We start from the raw sequence: 19,617 nt of genomic DNA, 5'->3' as shown, positions 1-19,617 counted from the left end.
ATGATGTCACAGCCACAGCACTACACACCATCCTCACTCACCTGGAGAAGAGGGATGGATACATTAGAATGGCGTTCCTGGACTACAGTTCAGCATTCAATTACATAATTCCCTCCAGATCTGACAGGAAGCTCAGAGACCTTGGCCTACACCCTGCCTTGTGCAGCTGGATCCTGGACTATTTATCAGACCGCCAACAGGAGGTAAGGATGGGCTCCATCACATCTGCCCCTCAACCCAGATGCCCCCCAGAGTTGTGTCCTGAGTCCCCTCCTCTATCCTTTTACATCCCTGACTGTGCTGCCACACACAGCTCGAATCTGCTGATGAAATTTGCAGATGACACAACATTGATTGGCCTTATTTATAGCAGTGACGAGACAGCTTAGAGGAGAGGTTAACACCCTGACACAGTAGTGCTAGGATAACTACCTCTCCCTCAATGTCCAAAATACTACAGAGCTGATCATGGATTACAGGAGAAACAGAGACAGGCTCACCCCGATCAACATCAGTGGGACTGCAGTTAGGAGGGTGAGTAGTTTCAAGTTCCTCGGTATACACATCACCGAAGATCTCACCTAGGCTGTACACACCAGCTGTGTGGCAAAAAAAGCACAACAGCATCTCTTCACCCCAGGCAACTGAAGAAGCTTGGCATGAGCCCCCAAATGCTCAAGAACTTCTGCAGGAGCAACATTGAGAGCATCCTGACTGGCTGTATCAAAAGCTGGTACAGAAACTGCACCAACCTTGATTGCTGAGCACTGCAGAGAGTGGTATGGATAGCCCAGCACATCTGTAGATGTAAACTTCCCTTATTTAGGACATTTATAGCAGCAGGTGCATAAACAAGGCCTGGAAGATCATCGGGGACACCAGTCACCCCGACCATAAACTGTTTCAGCTGCTTCCGTCTGGCAAACAGTACCGCAGCATTAAAGCCAAGGACAAACAGGCTACGGGACAGCTTCTTTCTATAAGCCATTAGACTTATAAATTCACAAGTCTGTACATTGCAACGGTCTCATAACACAAAGAGATTACTCCCTCACATTGTAGGATGAATGTAAGATGTAAATAAATTCTAAATTCCAAATACTCATTAAGCACAATAAAGAGTATTGGAAACAGATTAATCCAAACATTTCTCATAAATTACTCAGATCCATAGCAACAAGTGGAAGTGTCCTTAAAGCTCAGTTAAACTGAATAGCAAATGCATTTTATAATGATTTTTCATTAGAATCTCTTATTTTTGCATGCCAATTGTTAAATAATCATTCCAAGTTGATTTTTATATATAAAGTACATTTATATTACTTCCTCCCTGGGCAAGCTAACATAATGACCCAAAAATTAAAGAATGCTGTAGGGTCTCACAGCAAATAAACAAACCACTGGAGGAACTCAAGCAGATTGAACAGCATCTGCAGAAGCAAGGGGATAGGTGACGTTTCTGGGTATAACCCTGCATTAGGACAGTACTGTAAATGAATAAATAAACTCAACGTTTAGTTCATGGGCATTCCCAGTCAGAACCTAGGAAGAGGTGGTGAAAATAAGCTGCTTCGTTATCTGCACCTGCTATCTGGAATGACACTAAGATCCATTCGCAACAGGGATTTGAAAGGGGCACATCTTGAAGATTGGGTGGAATAATAGTGATCAAAAGCCTATGCGTGGGCTTTAACGTGCGGTTGCTGGGAGCACATTTAACATCATTTACTGTCCAAAAAAAAACATAAAAATGTAGGCTTTCAGAAGGGAGATGTATTTATGACCAGGTGGTTATAATTTGAAGAATCTCATATCGCCTGTTATAAACAAAGAGCCATCAAGTATTGAAAAAATTGAGATAACAACTAATGAGGAACTATTTTTATTTGTTATCTCATCTTAATCGTATCAAAATAAAATATTAGCAAATTAATGTTAAGAGGCTGAATTATTAAAACATATAAACTTTAATCTACAAAATTCAAATGTGTTAAATATAAAATACACAAGTACCATTATAATTGTACTTTGTAAAATTCAACTCACCCATATATAAAAAATGAACAATGAAGATATAGGGTGTAAATAACATTATTCTATTGTACAAAGCATGCTTTGGACTTTCCATTAACTTCAAAGAGTGGGGTAAAGGTCAGTTTAGAATGCAAAAACTATCTTGTAACCAGTGTTAATCCCAGAATGAAAATTATACACTTTAGGCAAATGTTTCAACCTCCTTAATACAGGAGGTTCGACTTTCAGAACAGATACCAAAGTGGTACTGTATTTGCAAATACATTGGATGGCAACATAAACAAGTCAGCACTTAACAGTGTTCATAAAATTTGGTGTTTCTGCAATATATATATATGTGCAGATTTTAAAATTTTATTTCAGCTCAGTAGCTAAAATAAATAAATTAACATGTTAAGGAACTTGTGTATATATAACATATATACAGACACATTTTGTATTCTCCAACTGTGGAGGAAGCAGCAGCTTCTAAACGTTGGCTGCAAGGTCAAGTATAAACTAAATCATGAATGTTCAAAATTAATAAAGACAAAAGATCAACCTCTCATGCAATATTTTCTTGAATTAATTTTTATTTTAAAAATAGGATCAGAATAAGGATCCTAAGGGATATGGCAAAATGCTGTTCTGCAGATATGAACAGTAGAACAAGTATATAATATATACTGTGTTTGGAGTTTACCGTTATGATGCTGCATATTAATTTTGATGAGCCCATTGAAATGGTGGCTCAAATGAATGACCTCAACAAAATGAATAGAACTTCAGTAATACAATAATGTCCTAAAATGCTTTCCAAAATATCAAACTACATGTTTTAACAAAACTGCAATTTACGTCATTGAAATTCTAAACACAGTATATTTTATATGATAAACATATCAGTAAGTGAATAAAAAGGTTTACCTAATATCAGGGTTCTGATGACATTTATCACCTGCTCAGATTTAATTCTTAGCAGAATCCCTTAAATAGGATATGGCCTCAATCACTCATGTATCCAATATTTTATTTACACAATTTTTGACAAAGAATTACAAAAGGGAAAGAGACACTTTAATTCAGTTTGTGGGAAAATTACTGTTTCGGACCATTAAGAATAAAACAAGGTCACATTTAATTTGTACATAAAATGACAATTATTTCTTGGTTCGCTGATTATTAAAAAATTAACAGAAATACATATTAAATAAGTGACAGAATAATGTATGGGCACATACCAAAACAACAGTCTCAAACTTGACTGGATATAGCACATTGGTGTCTTAATGAGTCTGATCCTTCTCTAAATATCTATAAGATAGATTTGGAAAATTGCTGACTTTTCTTACCAACATAAAAGAGGGTCACAATCTTAAAAATACAGAAAATTTAAAACAAATATTTGTCTTAAAAACCTAATCAAATCAAAATGGTAAACCAAGAAATAACAACTCATCACATTACTTCAGGAAAATGAATTGCAAAAGAAAACAATTGCAACTTGGTGAGAAGATTTTAAGTCAAATCAAGCATCACCTTACAACTGCCATGGGGAAAATCAGAACTGGGACAACATTATTCTAAGTACCTCAAAGAAATATTTTACTTCAGCTAGCATTGTTTACATTTGGCAGTTTGGAAGAGAAATGATCTGCAATCATGTGTAGATTTACAGCATGCAGTGCATGACATCTCATCACTTTCAAAAGGGATAATCTGTGCTCTCATGTAAAAACGCAGAGACTTATATTGTTTCTGTTATATACATATAAGTAGGTGGTGTCAAAAGGTAGAAAACTCTGGAGTGTAATAATCTTCATCCCAGCCCTAACCATTAACTAGAAAAAAGAAAAAAAATATATATTCAAGGCACAATCACCAAATGCTATTTCTTTTGAAGGAAGTTACTGACTTAAAGTAGCATAATAGACATAGGCAGAAAGTGCACAAAAACAACACTGTGTAGTAATGTACAAGTTTTAGACATCCAATAAAAAGTCATTTGACCATTTAATTACTGATTACAAAAAAAGCCAACTTTTCTTTAAAATCAGAAAATAGGGTGCAAGCTCCAGAATGCATTACTGCATGGAATGAATTTTAAACCATGTTTTACTAAAAAAGCCCAATAAGCATAATTGAGCTAAAATTCATATACAATGGGACCTTTACATTGAGACATTTGTTAACTGCGTACCAGTGCCAAGAAAGTTCCCATGAAATCATGTACTATTGAAGGGGTAGGCAAAATCCTCACAAATTAAAGAAGTCTGGAAATTTCAGTGCGATTTACATGCTTGGTAATTTTAAAATCTCAGAACCTTTTCCAACCATTAAAGGAGTTAGGCACGGTTCTCCTAAACCCAAGATGGAACGTGTATGTGTGTGTGCTAAAAGCCACTTGAATAGATGGCACATCTCAACCCCATTCCTGTACTATATCTTAAAATATTTCTTTTCTACTTACAATATACAATATTTGTGTGTACGCATAAAGCGCCTGTGAAAACATAACTAAAATCAATCCCCTTTTCTAGTTTGCCTCATTTTTTCCTGATTGTGTAAGGTAAGCAAGAAACAACCACTCAGTCCAGTGCAATACAGTCTTTTTTGTTTGCCTCTACATTCAATAAATGGGAGAAGCAGTTACAATTGCTTCACAAATGCGGGAACGTAAAGGGCCTTTTGTGCAATTCTTTGGAGATTTGAATTGCAGGTGCCCCAACACACTTGAAGTCAACTGCAAGTTCTCTGCAGTATACTTTGATTGACAAATGAGCAAGGACTTGTGTGATTGTATATCAGTGAGTTTGAGGTTGGAGTGGGTGGGTGATAGGGAGGCAGTAGCAGCTGAAATATCTTACAAAATAACTATTAACATGCATTTCTGATGACAAATACATAATTATACCTGCATAATAATAAGCAGATAATTACACAGTAGTAGTAGTGCAAAAACTTGCAAACATTTTCTGATTGAATGAGTAGATGAAATGATCAGAAACTGGAAATGCAGAACAAGCAAAATGAAAATTCTAACAGGCTTTGGTGGCATATATTTTAGGAATCCAATTAAGCTTAAGTCAGCTTTTAACATTCTTGCCAACTTAGCATTAACATAATACAGTTCCAACTAAGTAAGCTCATTGAAGAATGGGAACGTAATATAAATGTACAAACCAATCCAATGATAAACAGCACAAATGCAACCATTTCCTTAGAAAAATGCAAGACAGAAAGATATTGATCTGTTAAATCTTGAACAAAAAACAAATCATACAATACATATCGATGCATTTCAACTCCAAGCAATTTAAGAACTAAACAGTTCTTGTTTAGAAAAATACTGACCAATGTACTTTAAAATTAACTGACCAGTGAAGACATTATGAACAGCAAATGTTTTATAGATACGTATATATACATGCAGGATTTTGAAAATCATCAATATGAATCTAATTGTTTTGGATAACTTCCATAAATGCTTGGTAGTTACAAATAATTGATTAAAATGGAATGGTATTCCTATGATATCTCTCTATATATTAAAAAATGAAAATCAGAAATTTTAAAGGCAAATTTAAAATGAACAGGCTTGCCAAATTCAATCTTGAACTATTAGCAAATCTGTAATGATTACTGTTTGATAAGTGCAAATACCAACCAGCCACATCTTTCCAGTCAGCAACTATACTTACTACCAAACAATTCAAAATCTGGAGTTATTCAGAAGATGACCAAATGTATGCCAGAAAGCTAATATTTTAACAACACTGAAAATTTAAGTGTGATGAAATGTACCAGACAGCTATGGCTGAAAAGAAAACTAGATTTTCAGCTGTAGAGAACAGTATTTTTTGGATCAGTCCTTGCTCATTTTGCCTTCTCTGCAGGTGACAATGCAGTGACTTCAAGTGCAACAAACCCTTACCTGTTCTTGTCTAAACAAGAAGCCTTACCAAGTAGACAAAATCCTACAGATGTTTACCAACCTATCAGGTTGGCTTTTGCTTTTTCAGTCAGTTTCCGCAGCCTGCCTCGACTGGATGTTCCAAAAGTTAACGTGGAATCTTCAAACAACAGCTGCCTTTGCTCCTCTTCTGAATCCTCCTCATTGTAGCAAGTTGTCCGTCTACCTTGATTCCTTGTTTTCATGACAGATATAGAACTCATGGCCGCCTCAGTCCTTTCATCCTCTTCCACAGGTTCTATATGCTCAGTGGGCTCCATGGGTTCTTCATGCTTCTTACTGTTGCTTCTCGTTTGCATCTTACGTTTAGCAAAAACTGTCAATTTGGATTTAGCTTGTAGACTCTTTCCTTTGGGTTTCCTGCCTCTTGTTGACTTCTTCGGCAAAGATTCTCTTTGTGTGTTGCTCTCTAAAGTAGAGCTGCTTTCTGAGGTAGCTTCTTCACCATTCAAATTAGGTAAGTCTCTCTTTGCTTCTGTTTTCTTCATTTCATTCTCTTGTAGAATACTAAGTAGCTCTTTTTTACTTTTCCTACCTCTTTTCTTACCAGGTCCTTTAAAACTTTTAACCTCTTCTGGTTTCATACCAAGACCTTTTTTGACCACCGATTCAGAGATACATGAAGTATGCCCATTTATTTGTGGGCTCTTCTGCACCGAGGATTCAGCTTTGATATTACCTGCACATTAAATGGAAAATAAATATGTAAAAACATAGATAAAATAGAATGCATAAACTTTTAACAATTAAATTGCTTTTAAATAAGATTCTCATTTGATCATTGATTAACGGTTTATAAATTCAAATTTTAGGCAGAAGACAATTTTTATTCTTTAAGAAGTAATCTGAGTTAATTATTCATTTAGTCAGACCAACAAAACAAATGATTTTAATCTGGCAATACTTAGCCCAATTTCCTCAGCCTCTACACGACTCTCTTTCATTTTTGAGAAACCCTCCTTGAGATACATTTTTTTTCCCATTCCTACTTGGTCACCTCTCCTAAATTCTTGTTTCTTATGTTGGCAATTACCTACCTCAACTGTGAAGCAACTTGGGATTTTTTGTAATTAAAGGAGTGACATTACAGACATAGTTATCCTAATGGTTTTCTTGCTGGTCTTCCAGGAATCACCTTCATAGATTTTAGCTCTTCCAAAAATTAGGCTTCCATATTCAGTCCCTCAATGATTCTTATTTGCACTTCTTGCTTTTTCGGTACTACTTCTTTATATTCTGGTGAATTACTTTATAAAATCTTAAAAACTTTAAATTCATCTTCAAATTATTTTAAGCTTGTCACTTGTATGTTCCTCCAGCCTTATTTTCATACTGGTATCCTACTGGCCTTCATATCTAGCTATTTATATATTCCACAATTCCTCTGCCTAAACAATGATGCCAGTGCTATCTGTTCCACTCTCTGACTCTCCAAAGCTTCTTTGTTTCCACTTCTAAAATATCCAGGAGTAAGTGGATAGCCTTAACCCTTTAAAAGCTAGCCATCTTGATGACATCAGATGGCCTGAGAATCAGTCAATTTCTTTTGTCAGAAGTTAGAAACATGACATGGAAAATGAAAATTTTCTTCCCTTGTTACACATTAGCTGAACATTTAGAAAGTGAATTCAACTATTGGACAGGGTTTGCAGAGTAAGCAGCCCTCTAGGAATGCAGTCCATTATTCTTCAAAAGGAAATATTACAATTCTCATATATATCCACACATCTGTGACTACCAATGGCCATTATTCAAGGAGGAGGAAATAAAAATGATGAAGATGAGAAATTCAATGACAGAAGGCACAAATACAATGGACATCATGATATAATTTCATGCCCCCTTTAGCGTAGTGCTTAAAGTTAACTAGTCTGCTAACTTAGTGACATGTGCTGGATATAATGCAATAGGTTACAGTATATAAACAAGTTATTCCCACTAAGATGTGATTATCATAACAATCAGATACTAGACTATTAGAAGCAACTGGCTGCTATTTGCCAGTTTAAAAAAAACTTGCCTTTAGGTTGTTTGAAGATTGTTGCTTTATTTCTACGTGTGTACCTCCTTTTCTGAGGCTTTTCACCTGTCAATGAAGTCTTAGCATTGTGTTTTGATTCAGATTGTTTAGGATTAAGGACATTGTTCTGTGCTTTCGATGGCTTAGAATTATTGTCCGCTAAAATATTAAACAAGAAAAGAAATTATGTCTTTTCATTTACCATTAAAGTAATCACATCTGATGTTTCCAATTAAGTTTTATTTTACAGATGCTGTAAAGCATCAGATACTCGTAGCAAGATTTCCAGAGTTAATGTTTTATTAAACTTTCAATTAAGAAGAATAGACATGAAGAACTAATTCTGGGGACCCAGATAGCAGACAATCAGTTCCTGAGAATATTTAATTTTTTGTTACCCATTTCAAGGGAATCATTGGGCTAGACCACAGCATAAAACATGCTGGCAGACAAAATAGATTTTTCACATCTCACAGTTCCTTTGGAACTAATCTTAAAGGAATCCCAAGCAAGCTTGGTGGGGAAGGAAGTGGGTGAAGGAAAGTGAGGTGGGTGACCTCAGGAGAATGCGGAGAGGGCATGAACCAATGAGCATGACAGAATGGAAGATCTCAATGATATTTAGTGGATGGACATTCAGGTTCCAAGCTTCAGAATCTGAACATAGTTTAAAAACAATATGGAAATAGTTCATGTATGCAATGACCCCAATCCAGTACAAATGTGATTGATTCAAAACTATCCTTTGACATAACCTAGTAAGCCATCCAGTTGTATCAAATTGCTGAACCACAAAGAAAAAAATCAACTGCAAATGGACAATCATGCTGACATTTTCAACCGTGCACACGTCAATAATTAACGAAAAGCATGATCAATGCACCGTCAATTGAATCACAATGGCTTGAGCCATCACAATAGAATCATGCTGGATTAGCTAGAGTTCGAACTGATGGCAAATAGAGGGTACTCAGACTGGGAGTGTAGAGTAGGATTACAAGAGCCCTAAATTAGAACAACAGTTTTCAAAGGATGGTCTTTTCAAAATGTAAAAGCTTACAAGAAACAAAAATAGTAAAGTACATAAAGTGAATGAAGTACAATAGTTCAGCTAAAAATTAACAGGATCAATGGAGGCCAGGGGTGGCAGGCAAGGTGGACATTATGCCAGTAGAAGGATCCATTTTTACCAAAGGTAGAGGGCAATAGGTCTGGTCAGAAGGGCATAAAATGGCTGAGTCTGGTTTTACAAAGCCTAGGATTAGAGATAAAATTCAGAGGCGATGATATTATGCAGGATATGGTATAGAGAAGGAAAAGTGGTGCCAAGATACAAGAACAGTGATGATCTTACTGAACAGCACAGCAAACATGCATGGCTGAATGTCTGATTCCTGCTTACATTTTAATTGCAAACAGTTCAGTCTGGCAGAAAGGCTGGGTGGGGATATGAAATGAAATTGTATAAATAAATATCTGTCCATCCACAAATCTCAATTTCATCAAATTAGTATTCAAAAAGTACAGAGCATAACACTTGTTTAAACTGGATTGCAGCAATATGCACTTGTTTTCCCCTCTCCCAGTTAAGTTTGGTTTTCTTATCCGAATCAGGTTGCAGGTGATCCTGTTAGTCACCATACAATGGGAACCTGAACACAGAGGTTGAGTCTGGCTCTCACTGATAGCATCAGTCTCTTTGGCCATTTGCCTTTTCAAGGATAACACCACCTTATCTTATATATGTTGCTGGTATCCAATAACAAAGGATTTAACCGCCAACCACAAACTAAAATATTCTATAGCAACAGTTTTCACTTACTTGCACTTGCTGTTGATGCAGCCACAAATGTCTTTGAAACTGCTGCCACCTCCCCTGATAAAGATGATGTTTCAATCCCAGGAGCCATGCCCTGCCGTAGCCTTGTACTTCTGGTACGAACCACTGTAGCAGATTCACCTGGTTTTCCATTGGCATGAACAACAGGGGATTTCATACTTGCTGATCTCACAGGCATTGACAAAGGTGAAGCTAGGTATTCAGTCTTGGCTTGAGGTTTCAAAAATTTCCGTTTCCTTTCAGGGCTATAATTGAAAAACATCCTGTCATTTTGAATAAATATTATTCATTTATGTCTTTTATGGACAGGATCTACATTACAAACATTTTTTAAAATTATTGATCAACTTTTGTTCATTTTCTTCAAGGGAAGAGTTCAGAAATACCTTAGTACATCCAGACAAGTTCTATCTAATTTAAGTTCATATAATTTTATTTGTTTGAAAATAGTTAAACAAAGAAAGATAGCTAAGTTACTGGAGTAATTTACAATGTTTCTTACTCTTTCAGAAACAAACTTTAACTCATTTTTATCAACTATTATTAACATTCAAACAACTTCACTGTATTTTAACTGCATAAAAAATGCTATCAGTCCAATTGAAATAATTATCCAATCTTAATGCACCACATCACAGCATCACCCATGGTGCAGACCACAGTGCTTTAAGAGCACTTTCCAATTAATCCCATAGTTCTGCTCTTTCCCAATGTCTTACAAATTGACACATACTTGAGAATAATCATGGAACTCTCACCAGCATCTTGGCTCATTCTGAGTCCAAGGAGGGCCTGATCTCCAGTTTGACTTGGGAGCATGAATAAAAACTTCTACTTTGATAAAAGGTTAGGTAGAAGGACATGCACTATTTGGCACAACTGAAATTGTCCATTGCTGCACCTCACTTTGTATTTTTGGTGGGCATTAATGCCTTTTAGTACAACACAACACACATATCTGAACAATACACTCTTGAGACATAGATTTGATAAAATTGGGATTAATATATATAGATAGAGAAAAAAACATTGTTTTTTATTAATAAAATAAGTGTAGTCACTGATAGCTTAATCCTTTTATTAATTGGTCTGTTTCCTGAAGAGACATAATTGGATTCATACCTTCAAAATGACAGCACTTCCAAGCACTCCACGCAAAACAATGACACAAGTAATGGAAAAGAAAAGCAAGCCATTTACCACCTTGCCTACTCCAAATGAATATACCTTGATGCAGCACTGCTTGAGGGAGAACTACTTCTTCTTCGCTTCTGCCTCTGTGTACACGGCTTCTTCCTCGAACAAAATCGAACCGCTGCCTTATAATCAGAAATGACCGAACTTATGTGGTCTTCAAACAATGCTGACAGCCGTAAACTCATACTGTAGATCTGGTGAGATTGAACATTTAGTCATAATACAAGTCTAATGTTCATAAAAGTGTTTTAAATGTCTAGCTTTAAAAAAAAATCTAATAAACCTTAAAACTACATTCCAGTTTATAACAATATATTTAGAATTTTAAAAAATAAACAGTTTACGGGCATCCCAAACCAAGATTCTTTACATCATATATCCAAATATTATTCATTCTTGTGAAATCTGTAAAACTTCGTTTTTTTTCCAGCAGTATTCAAAAAGACTCATCCTATATCCTGGACAACTTATCTCTCACTCATCAATGTAAAAAGACACTAATTGCTCATTTATTTCAATGCTAGTTGAAAATAAACTGCTGTATTTGATAACAGAGAATACTCTCCAAAAAGTGACAGTGAAGAGCCTGGGGAAATCCTGAAATTGTTCTGGGAACTATTTAAATGGAATACGAGAGAATTTATGACATCAAGTTACTGAATGTAACTCTATAGTGTCAACCAGAACTGCTTTACAATTAAAAGGTAGTAAGTTGTCATTTACAGGGCTTTGCTTGCAGCAAATGTGTACCAAGGTACTGAGAAGGATGAGTCAATATGAACTCAAAAGTTCTCCTGAGTGCTGTACTTGTTAGACTGGTTATTTGGACTGAAATGTCATTTATAATAGTTTAACACTGGATATGGATGCATGAGGTCATCTAGATATTTTTAGCATGATAGGTCTTAAATTTATCTCTGCCTTTTGTCCATATTAATTTGCAAGAGAGAGTAATTCCTTTGAAAAGAGTAAACTAGCATCTAAAAAAATTGTTTTTGTAATATGTCGGAGTTTATTTAGGAATGAGATGGGAATTTCTGGATTCTGGGCTACTACAGAATATAAGTAAAGATACACAGTTTAACAGCCACCAACTAGCTCAGGGTGTATTAATAAATAGAATTGTTAGTAAGAATTGACCAAATAATAATAAAGGGCAAAAGGTGGCGTAGTTAATGGAGCTGCTTCCACACATGTGCAGAGATCTGGAGTTTGCCCCTATTTTGTAGGTGAATGGTAGATTCGCTGGGAAACGGATAACGAATGGGGAGAGAATAAAACATGGGTTAATGTAGCATTATTGTAAATGGGTGGCAGTAAATTTGCACAGACTTAGTGCGCCGATTAATCTTTTTCTGTGCTGTAATTTCTTATGATTCTTGAACATTTTTTTGTTTTTAATGGGTTATCTCTAACTTCATCACTTGGCTTACTCTTGATTTTTTGCTGGGAGTGTAAGCCTTGGAGTTGCTAAAAACAAGGCGGACATCTTTACACAATTCCATCGGTGTTTCATAATTTCCAGCCTCCAGTGTCTCCTTTACTGTGCCAAAATCCATTGGTGTGTCAACGATCTCTCTATAGTCCTGAAAGAAAGATGTACAAAAAGAGGATGAGGATTTTTGAAACCAAATCTAGGCAGTTAAATTAAGGCCACTATTTTGAGAAATTACAGTTTACATTCTTAAAAATAGGCCTTTCTTTAAACCTCCCAATTAAACAGCATAATTTTGCTGGAAGTATGTTCAAACATGCTCCGTAAATTCTTTTTCTACCAAACCAAAACACCCAAGATAAAGCAGTGAAGGAAATCTCAGAAAAGGATAAAAATGAATATCCAACACAAAAAATAGCCAATGCACACAAAATACTGGAGGAACTCAACAGGCCAAGCAGATGTAGATTTTCTCTTGTTTGTGATTTAATTACTACTCTGCAAGTCCTCCTCCAGGGATGCTTACCCTGAAGTTATTTAAATCTACCTTTCGACGGGAGTTCAGCAAAACTCTCTGTCGCTGCTCTCCGGCTGTGACCCCTGCTGCTCTCAGACTCTGACCACGTGCTTACCCAGACCTGTATGGCTGTTACTACAGCCACGTATCCTTTCTGGGAACAAGTCTTCACCAATCAACTTCTGACTCTTTACTTCATCTCTCCCCCTCCAGATTTCACCTATCACCTGATGTTTCTCTCTCCCATCCCCCCCCCCACCTTTTAAATCTACTCCTCCGCTTTTTTTTCCTCCAATCCTGTCAAAGGGTTTCAGCCCAAAACATTGACTGTACTTTTTTCCATAGATGCTGCCTGGCCTGCTCAGTTCCTCCAGCGTTTTGTGTGCGTTGCTCAGATTTCCAGCATCTGCAGATTTTCTCTTGTTTGTGTAAAAAAATAGCCTGTGTTTTTTGCTGTAGATAGCACTAACCCTTAACAGATTTAACTAAAAGCAAACACTGGAAACCTGAAATAAAAATAGAAAATGATGGATCTGGATATATCAGTGAAGATCTTTTAAAATAAAAGATGCATTAACATGGCAGTGCAGGCACTTAGTTTCACATTTAGAAACTGCCATCTTCTTAAAAAGATGAGCCAGCAAAAAAAAGTCATTAATCGCAGACCACTGGATTACTTCTGATACCATATGCTAATCTGTATATGAATACGAAGACGGATAGTTTTATATTTCTGGATCACTGCTACTGGGGAGCAGCACAAGCTGGACAGTTTTCACCTCAAATGGAACTGGTCCATTATCCTTGTTGAAAGGTTTGCTAGTGCTTTTGGGCAGGGTTTAAGGCAGAGAAAATATGGACATCATAACACACATGGGGTAATGCAAGGCTAAACTGCACCCATGTTAACGAACTTAAAGCATTGCTTGCCATGTGGGAATACAATATTGTTGCTATCACAGAATATCATGGAAAGAAGGATTGGACTGCCAGCTCAACATTCCAGGGTGTTGATTTTTCATTTGTATTGGGAGGTGGAAGTGTGGGACCAAGAGAAATTGCAGTGCAAAGTTTATTAATGAGTCCAAGAAGGCTCTTCAAATGAAGACACATGGGTTGAGCGTTGCTGGGTGTGTACTACAGGTCTGCTAACATTTCAGCAGGAGATAGAACAGATATGTTAGACATATCACAAAGAGATGCAAGAATAATTACATGATTGTGTTTTGGATTTCAACTTCGTGATATTAACTGAAACTGTTTTAGTGTGAAGAAACCTGAGGGGAGAAGCTTTTAGAACGTACACATGGACAGTCCTGATAATACTGATAATGGCAGTATTGGACCCAAACTCAGGAAATGTAGAAATGTGACGATAACTGCAAGTTGCAAGATATTTGGAAAGGGAAAAGGATTATCCAGAAATTGTCCTGAACTGAGGGAAATTGGTATCATAATATAGGATATATCAGGTCCTTGTGGATCTAACCATTGTCCATTATTCAATTATGACTGGATTCCACTGTTGGAAGGAACTCTGAGGGTATCACACCACTTACAGCTGATTACCAGGGCAGTTGATATCCTGCTATGAGTTTGTGACATTAGTTTGGTGGATAACTAATTTGCTTCTTAACAGTATCATGTAACAGTATACTAGTTCAGAATAAAGCGGGGTGGAATGAAGACAGCATTAGCGTGGTGGGTGGAAAGGCCTATTTTTGATCTCCATCAACGTGGTTCTGAGTGCTCTACTCAGCAACACCTATCATCTTGTCAGCTCAAACTGCTGCCACTAATGAGACATCACAATATGAAACTGGGCCACCTACATGAATCAATTTCAAAGAGTCATCAATTGTAGAGTCCGACAAGAGGCATCACACCTGTATGCTTCCAATATAAGCACACACAAAAGTATAATTAATGAAGCTCATTTAAGCTACTGATATTTATTTAATTTTACAATACAGTTCTGCCCCATTGCATTTAAAGAAATGCATCATGTGATTAAACTTGTCAACCATGTTTCTTGTACCAACTTCTGTAACCTTCCCAGAATTTCAGGCACTGCACTGTGAGGAGGAACTCAAAAACTGCTTTCATACAACTTAGTTTAAGCATAAAGTTAAAAGAAAAAATATGAGACAAGCAGATGGCATACAACAAAATAAAGAAATCGACGTATTTACATACCGGGTATTGAAACAAATCTACAGGACGCCGAAAGGGCTCCGAGTCTTCACATTGAAAAATTAGATCCAACAGCTCTCTACATCTCTCCTTCCATGCATTTATATCATGTGTTTGAACACGATTACGCTGTGTTCTCCTTGGACGGTACTCCTGTATTCGGCAAAACAAAGGAAGTTGAAAGATTATACCTACAATATGTATAAGCACCCTCGATTCTGATCTTCCATCACAGCAGGTAGCCCCATGCATTTTCAACTCATCAGTACAGCTATGATCAGACTTTAGTGCAAGCTCCAACCTGTAACCAGGGTTCTTGTGCACATGTTGGAAAGTGTTCCAAGAAAATCTACAAAATCCATATCAGGGCACGTAATGGAAAAAAAAAATCTTGAAAACACATGTCCATTGACATTTATCTTTCTCATGGATACATCCGGAATAAATCAGATGCTGCTTTCAGAAATAAGATATAGATCACATGCTTAAAAATATTGTAATAGGTTATTTTAGGTAGATTACCATTTCATGTAGATGACAATACATTCCCTCTTTACACCACACTGAAAAATCTACTATCATGTAAACTGTCAGCTGAATTAGGTCTGAATACTGATACTTCACAAGGCAAAGATCAAGCTACCTTTGTATTCCTGGTAGAAGTTCCTGGAACATCAGAATTCTCTGCCTCATGATCCTAATGTGCAAAAAAAAACACACAAAGCTTTTACAAAGAAATATGAAGCACATTAATAACAATTATTGAATATTTCAGAATGACTAGCTACTTTCAAGCAAAATTAAAATGTCATATTTCCATTGGTAATTTCCATTATACATATTGGTGAATAAATAATTAGTGCTTTAACATGACTGCATATTCAGGATTAAGAAGAATTTAAGTTTCCAAGTACACTACATGCAGTGCATAGGTATTAAAGACACGCTGGTGATTGAAGTGGCATCCAATTCTCCTTCACACAATAGTGGTTCCCGAGCTGCAGTGAGGAACCCTTTGAGGATGGGAACGCCAAAATTAAAGGGGTGTATTAAGTGTAATAATGATGCCAATTTAGTGAAAAGAAAATAGCTAAAAAGAACTGGTCAAACTACCAGTCAGTAGGCATTACTAGCAGAACTGCAACTCCTTAAAGGGAATAACTTAAAAATTCATTAGGCACATTTGGCTTTGGCTTTTTTCCCTGGGGGAGGGGGGAGGGGGGAGAAACGGTGCATATTATATTGACTGTTAGCAGATGGAGCTCATGCTCAGAAAAGCTGAGAACTATTGATCTGTTAATTGAGGCAGTAACACAACCCAAAACAAAACCCTACTTAACCATCCTCAAAAATACTAACTTGAAGATATTGAACATTGGAATGGGCCATGTAAGCAGTACAAATCCCAACTATGCATTACGCAATCACTGACAAATGATGATGGAATTTTTTAACCACAGAGTATTACAGAGTCTGATTCTATCTTTTGCTCAAAACGTTAACATGTAATTTTTAAAGCAGGGAATTACTAGACTGTCATCTGCATTAAAAATCTAGACTATTTTCCTTCAATGTCATTTGAGGCTGGACAGCCAAAATTCAGTTATTGCTTCCTATGTGGTGCCCCAGATGAAATCAGATATATTCGGGATGACTGGGCATTAAAACTAGCAACTCTGAACTCTGAACAGAATGGACACCATTATGTCTAGCTTGAGTCCGTCAAATCAAGCTGGGTATTTTTTTACATTTAATGGTATTTATTTTGCACATTATTTTGTTCAATTTTAGAGACTTATTTTACCTCATCATCGTCATCTGACATCATTTTCTTCTTCAGGTTATTATAAAATGGTAGGATATCAGTACAGCTCTGGTCTCTGCAGCAATAAATGTTTAAGGTTAAGTTATAATAGGATACAGTCAGAAGGAATGTCCATCAAACAAAGGACTACTGACAGCTCAGAGATCTTTAGAAAGGTAATAATGGAATACAGTGATATTCTAGAAACCTAGATATGGTAGGCTGTGAAGATTCATAATTTACATTTCAAACATTGTTTGGAAATAGGATGTAAATATTTTTGCACTGAACCGCTTTACCTGAGGGTAGAAATTTAAATATGCCAGGTATGGAGTTCAAGTATTTTTTATTCAATTATTTATGAGAATCATAAATTAAGAGCAAGAAAACATTTTAACACAATGAAACATAAAGTGAAATAATAAATTACTGATGAGTAGAAAGGTACTGACTGGCCAGTTTTTGAGTATTTAACATGTAGGATACTTAAGTTAATAGCCTAAGAAATATTTCTCCTTGGGATAAAACTGGCATCAAATCTAGTATCTTTCTAATGCTACTCCTGGAATCATTTGGGATATCTTCTCCACCATCTCTATGTTGGAGTGCTGAATGGACCAGAGAAACATCCTAATAATCCTGGAATTCAATTCTAGGAAAATTCTAGTTGAGAGAAGGTCCTGACATATGCATGAAGAGAAGTTAACTGATAATGGTTCTCAAGTCTTTGAGCTATTTACCAACAGGCACTGAAGGAGAGCAACAGAAACCATTCAAATGGCTGGTCTTTGTTAAGAGCTTCTTGAGAAGTTTCAAAATGTACTAGGATGTAAACTAAATACGTAATTTACGCAACTACAAAAGCTACACAAACCTGAAAGCTAAAAATTCAATATTTCAACAACGAAATAAAAGGCTACAGATGCTGCTTTGTTCATCCAGATACAACACTGTTACCCCTGAAATGAGGCTCTAGTTCCATGACACAGATGATTCTCAATTAGTGGGATTATGGATAGGAAGTAAATTCAGCCTGGACGGTAATATCTCACAAAGAAAAGAATTATAAGATTTATTATAAACTGAATTTGCAATAATTATACAAAAATATTATGAAGATGCAAAATTTAAGTTATAGTCCTTTTACATAGCATTTTTATGACATTTTATAACCCTAGGAAGTTCCTTATAGTGTGTTAAGTATTACAAAAAGCTGCAATCAATCAACTTTGGAAGTGAGATCTTCTGATAAGTGCTGGTAGTGGGCAGTTTTAAGAGCAGAAATAAATATAATTACTTCTTCAGAAATTTTTAACCAACTATTTTGAAAGCCAAAAATTTTAGGGAAGTTCTACAGTATAAACGAAGTACAAACTGGACACAATAGAGCCATCTTTCCTTCTTTGCACCGAAGAAAATAATGGAATTCCCTGTGAAGAATATATACTGTTCTCTCAAATGACTGATGACAAAGTTGTAAATCAAATGCAGAAAAATGTGAGATCAACCAAATGGTGCACCAAATGGAAAATCAGAATACTTTAAAATAGTTATAGTTGTAAAATGTTGATATTCAAAGGGACTTGGGTGTGCAAAAGTCTCTGAAAGCCAACATTCAGGTGCAGCAAAGCGATCTATCATTTACTTTTAATACATGACAAATGGGTACAAGAATAAAGATACATTATTGAAATTACACAAGGCCTTGGTAAGACTGTACTTTTGAGATAACTTTGATCCTTTTTTTTCTAAAAATAGTATATACCTGTCTTCCATGGAGTACAGTGAAAATTCATTTGACCAATTCCAAGGATGGCAAGTTTGTTGTATGAAGAGAGATTTGGATTCTTAGGTCTTTATTATTTACAATTTAAAAGAATTGGAGGCAAGGCCATTAAAATGTGGAAGATTCTTACAGGCCTTGACATGTTGGATGCAGAGAGGGTGTTTCCTGTGGTGGCAGAGTCTAGAACTGAGGTGTTACTCTCAGAACAAGGAGTGGGCCACTTAAATTTCAGGCAAGGAGAAATTTCTTCCCTCAGAGTGTAGTGAATCCTGGAGAACTACAGGGTGTCATTCATCAAGTTCAAAGCAGGGGTTAATAATTTTTCCATGGGCTTTAGGTAAATTAAAGGAAATAGGGATTCTGCAGAAAATGCTGAGGTAGATTAGCCATGATCTTAATTAATGACAAAGCAGATAGTCTTCGCCTGCTCCTCATTCTTACATTTCTCTCATGTATTTTTCTGTACATTTGTTCAATTATAATTTGATGACGATGATACTTCTGGTAAGATGGCAGCATACTCAGACGCAGCGGCCTTTCGAGGTGCAACCAAATGTGTGATTGTTTGTCCTTTATGACTTTTTTAATGATCGCAAGATCTGAGCTGGATATTGAGAACACAAAGCACTGCAGGTCTACCCCACTAGTGAGCTGCTCGACAGCGGTAGAGCTGGACTTGTTGCGCACTCTGTTGCAGCTTACTTCAGCCATCTGGGGAAGAAGGCATTAGTGGCAGTGCATGGTCCAATGGATGGTGCGAGTGATTGTCTTGGATGTTTTTGTTGTGGTAGCAAGACCCTGCTGGACATTGGTAATGCAGAATACTGAGAGTCCCATTC

At 36.4% G+C, this 19,617-nt stretch overlaps 1 protein-coding gene across 4 annotated transcripts in view; it reads right to left on the bottom strand.

Annotated features, from left to right (window-relative positions):
• Nucleotides 1-1,866: 1,866 nt before the first annotated feature.
• phip (PHIP subunit of CUL4-Ring ligase complex) overlaps nucleotides 1,867-19,617 on the bottom strand; it is a 169,862-nt gene continuing 152,111 nt past the window's right edge. For 3 of the 4 annotated variants that reach the window (XM_073056443.1, XM_073056440.1, XM_073056441.1), the window contains exons 33-40: nucleotides 16,993-17,068; nucleotides 15,832-15,885; nucleotides 15,192-15,341; nucleotides 12,477-12,629; nucleotides 11,074-11,237; nucleotides 9,829-10,091; nucleotides 8,007-8,165; nucleotides 1,867-6,665 (exon numbers count right to left, since the gene is read on the bottom strand). In XM_073056443.1, coding sequence (XP_072912544.1) covers nucleotides 6,001-6,665; nucleotides 8,007-8,165; nucleotides 9,829-10,091; nucleotides 11,074-11,237; nucleotides 12,477-12,629; nucleotides 15,192-15,341; nucleotides 15,832-15,885; nucleotides 16,993-17,068 — 1,684 coding nt within the window. In that variant the 3' untranslated portion in view covers nucleotides 1,867-6,000. The remainder of the gene's footprint in view (nucleotides 6,666-8,006; nucleotides 8,166-9,828; nucleotides 10,092-11,073; nucleotides 11,238-12,476; nucleotides 12,630-15,191; nucleotides 15,342-15,831; nucleotides 15,886-16,992; nucleotides 17,069-19,617) is intronic. The other variant, XM_073056444.1, reaches the window with a different exon arrangement.

Source organism: Hemitrygon akajei, chromosome 9, assembly GCF_048418815.1.
Source record: "Hemitrygon akajei chromosome 9, sHemAka1.3, whole genome shotgun sequence".
Taxonomy (NCBI): Eukaryota; Metazoa; Chordata; class Chondrichthyes; order Myliobatiformes; family Dasyatidae; genus Hemitrygon; species Hemitrygon akajei.
The sequence above is the reverse complement of the archived record's forward strand: the minus strand, read 5'-3'. Positions and strand labels throughout refer to the sequence as shown.